This window comes from Eimeria mitis, genomic scaffold (genome assembly GCF_000499745.2).
Source record: "Eimeria mitis Houghton genomic scaffold, Emh_scaff333, whole genome shotgun sequence".
In the NCBI taxonomy this organism is placed as follows: Eukaryota; Apicomplexa; class Conoidasida; order Eucoccidiorida; family Eimeriidae; genus Eimeria; species Eimeria mitis.
Genome location: NW_013571669.1, coordinates 1 through 1273, shown reverse-complemented (window position 1 = coordinate 1273; position 1273 = coordinate 1). Strand labels below are relative to the sequence as shown.

The following is a 1273-nucleotide window of genomic DNA, read 5'->3' as shown; positions in this document are numbered from 1 at the left end:
CTGCAGCGAAGAAGTCTTCAGGCTGCTGTTCATACGGACTGTCTCCTTGCTGCTGTCTGTGGTGTATTTGCTGCATGTTCTGTTGAGGTGACCTTATCTGCTGCTGCTGCTGCTGTTGCTGCTGCAGTTGCTGCTGCTGCAGCACATGCATATGTTGTTGTTGGTGTATGATGGGCAGTGGTGGTGGTTGTGTGTGTCTGTGTACGAATGCTTGTAGAAAGGGATCCCTGAGTAGGTGTGTTGGTGTGGGTCTGCGTGTGGGGTCTTTCTGTAGCATGGCTGCGAGGAGACGGTGTAGATGGGGTGTATATACAGTGCTGATGGGCTCTATGGGGGCAAAGGCAATGGTCCATACAAGAGAAATAAAAGAGTCAGCAGCAAAAGCACTACGAAAAGTACATAACTCATACAGTATACACCCCAATGCCCATACATCGCTCTTCACTGTATACGGCTGAGACTCTAACATCTCTGGAGACATATATTGGGGTGTACCGACAGCTGTTGTAGCCACACCCAGTGTTGCTGTCATCACCTTACTTATACCGAAATCCCCTATCTTTAGACTCACACTCCTGCTGCTGCTGCTGCTGCTCCTGCTGCTGCTGCTGCTGCTGATGGTGCTGCTGATGGTGCTGCTGGGTAAGACTGGAGATAGAAGGATGTTGCTCGGCTTCAGGTCGCGGTGCAACACACGCTGCGAGTGCACGTACTCAAGGCCCCACAGCAGCTGCAGCAGCCATTCCAGTATTTGCTGCTCTTCTAGCAACTCTCCACATTCTGCTGCTGCTGCTGCTGCTGCTGCTGCTGGTGATGATGATGCTGCTTCTCCTCTTCCTGCTGGTGCAGCTGCTACTGCTGTTGCACCAGCAGCAGCAGCTGTCTCTTCTCTCCCCGCGGCGCTGCTAGGGGCAGCACCGGAGGGGCCCCCACATGGGGGGCCCCCTGAGGGGCCCCCCAGCTGCTTGGGGGGCCCCCGTCTCTTATCTAAGAAAGATGTCAGGTCCCCACCAGCGCAGTACTCCATCACAATAACTAGAAAAGTATTTAATATAACAAAAGACTCAACGCAACGAACCACGTACGGGTGGCGGAGACGCTTCATCAGCTGATAGAAAAAAAAAAAAAAGAAGAGACAGGCAAACTGGAGACAGAGACAGATATAGATATATAGACAAGAGATAGAGATATGTATTTATAAAAGGGATTGAGATAGAGATATTAAGAAGAGACAGAGACATATATATATATATATATATATATATATATATAT

At 49.9% G+C, this 1273-nt stretch overlaps 1 protein-coding gene across 1 annotated transcript in view; it reads right to left on the bottom strand.

The window, feature by feature from the left end:
* EMH_0008320 (Serine/threonine-protein kinase Nek8, related) overlaps window positions 1-1105 on the bottom strand; it is a gene marked incomplete at both ends in the record, with an annotated part of 1290 nt that extends 185 nt beyond the window's left edge. The window contains one exon of the mRNA XM_013498315.1: window positions 3-1105. Within this exon, the coding sequence (XP_013353769.1) occupies window positions 3-1105 (1103 nt within the window). The remainder of the gene's footprint in view (window positions 1-2) is intronic.
* Between the last annotated feature and the right edge of the window lie 168 nt (window positions 1106-1273).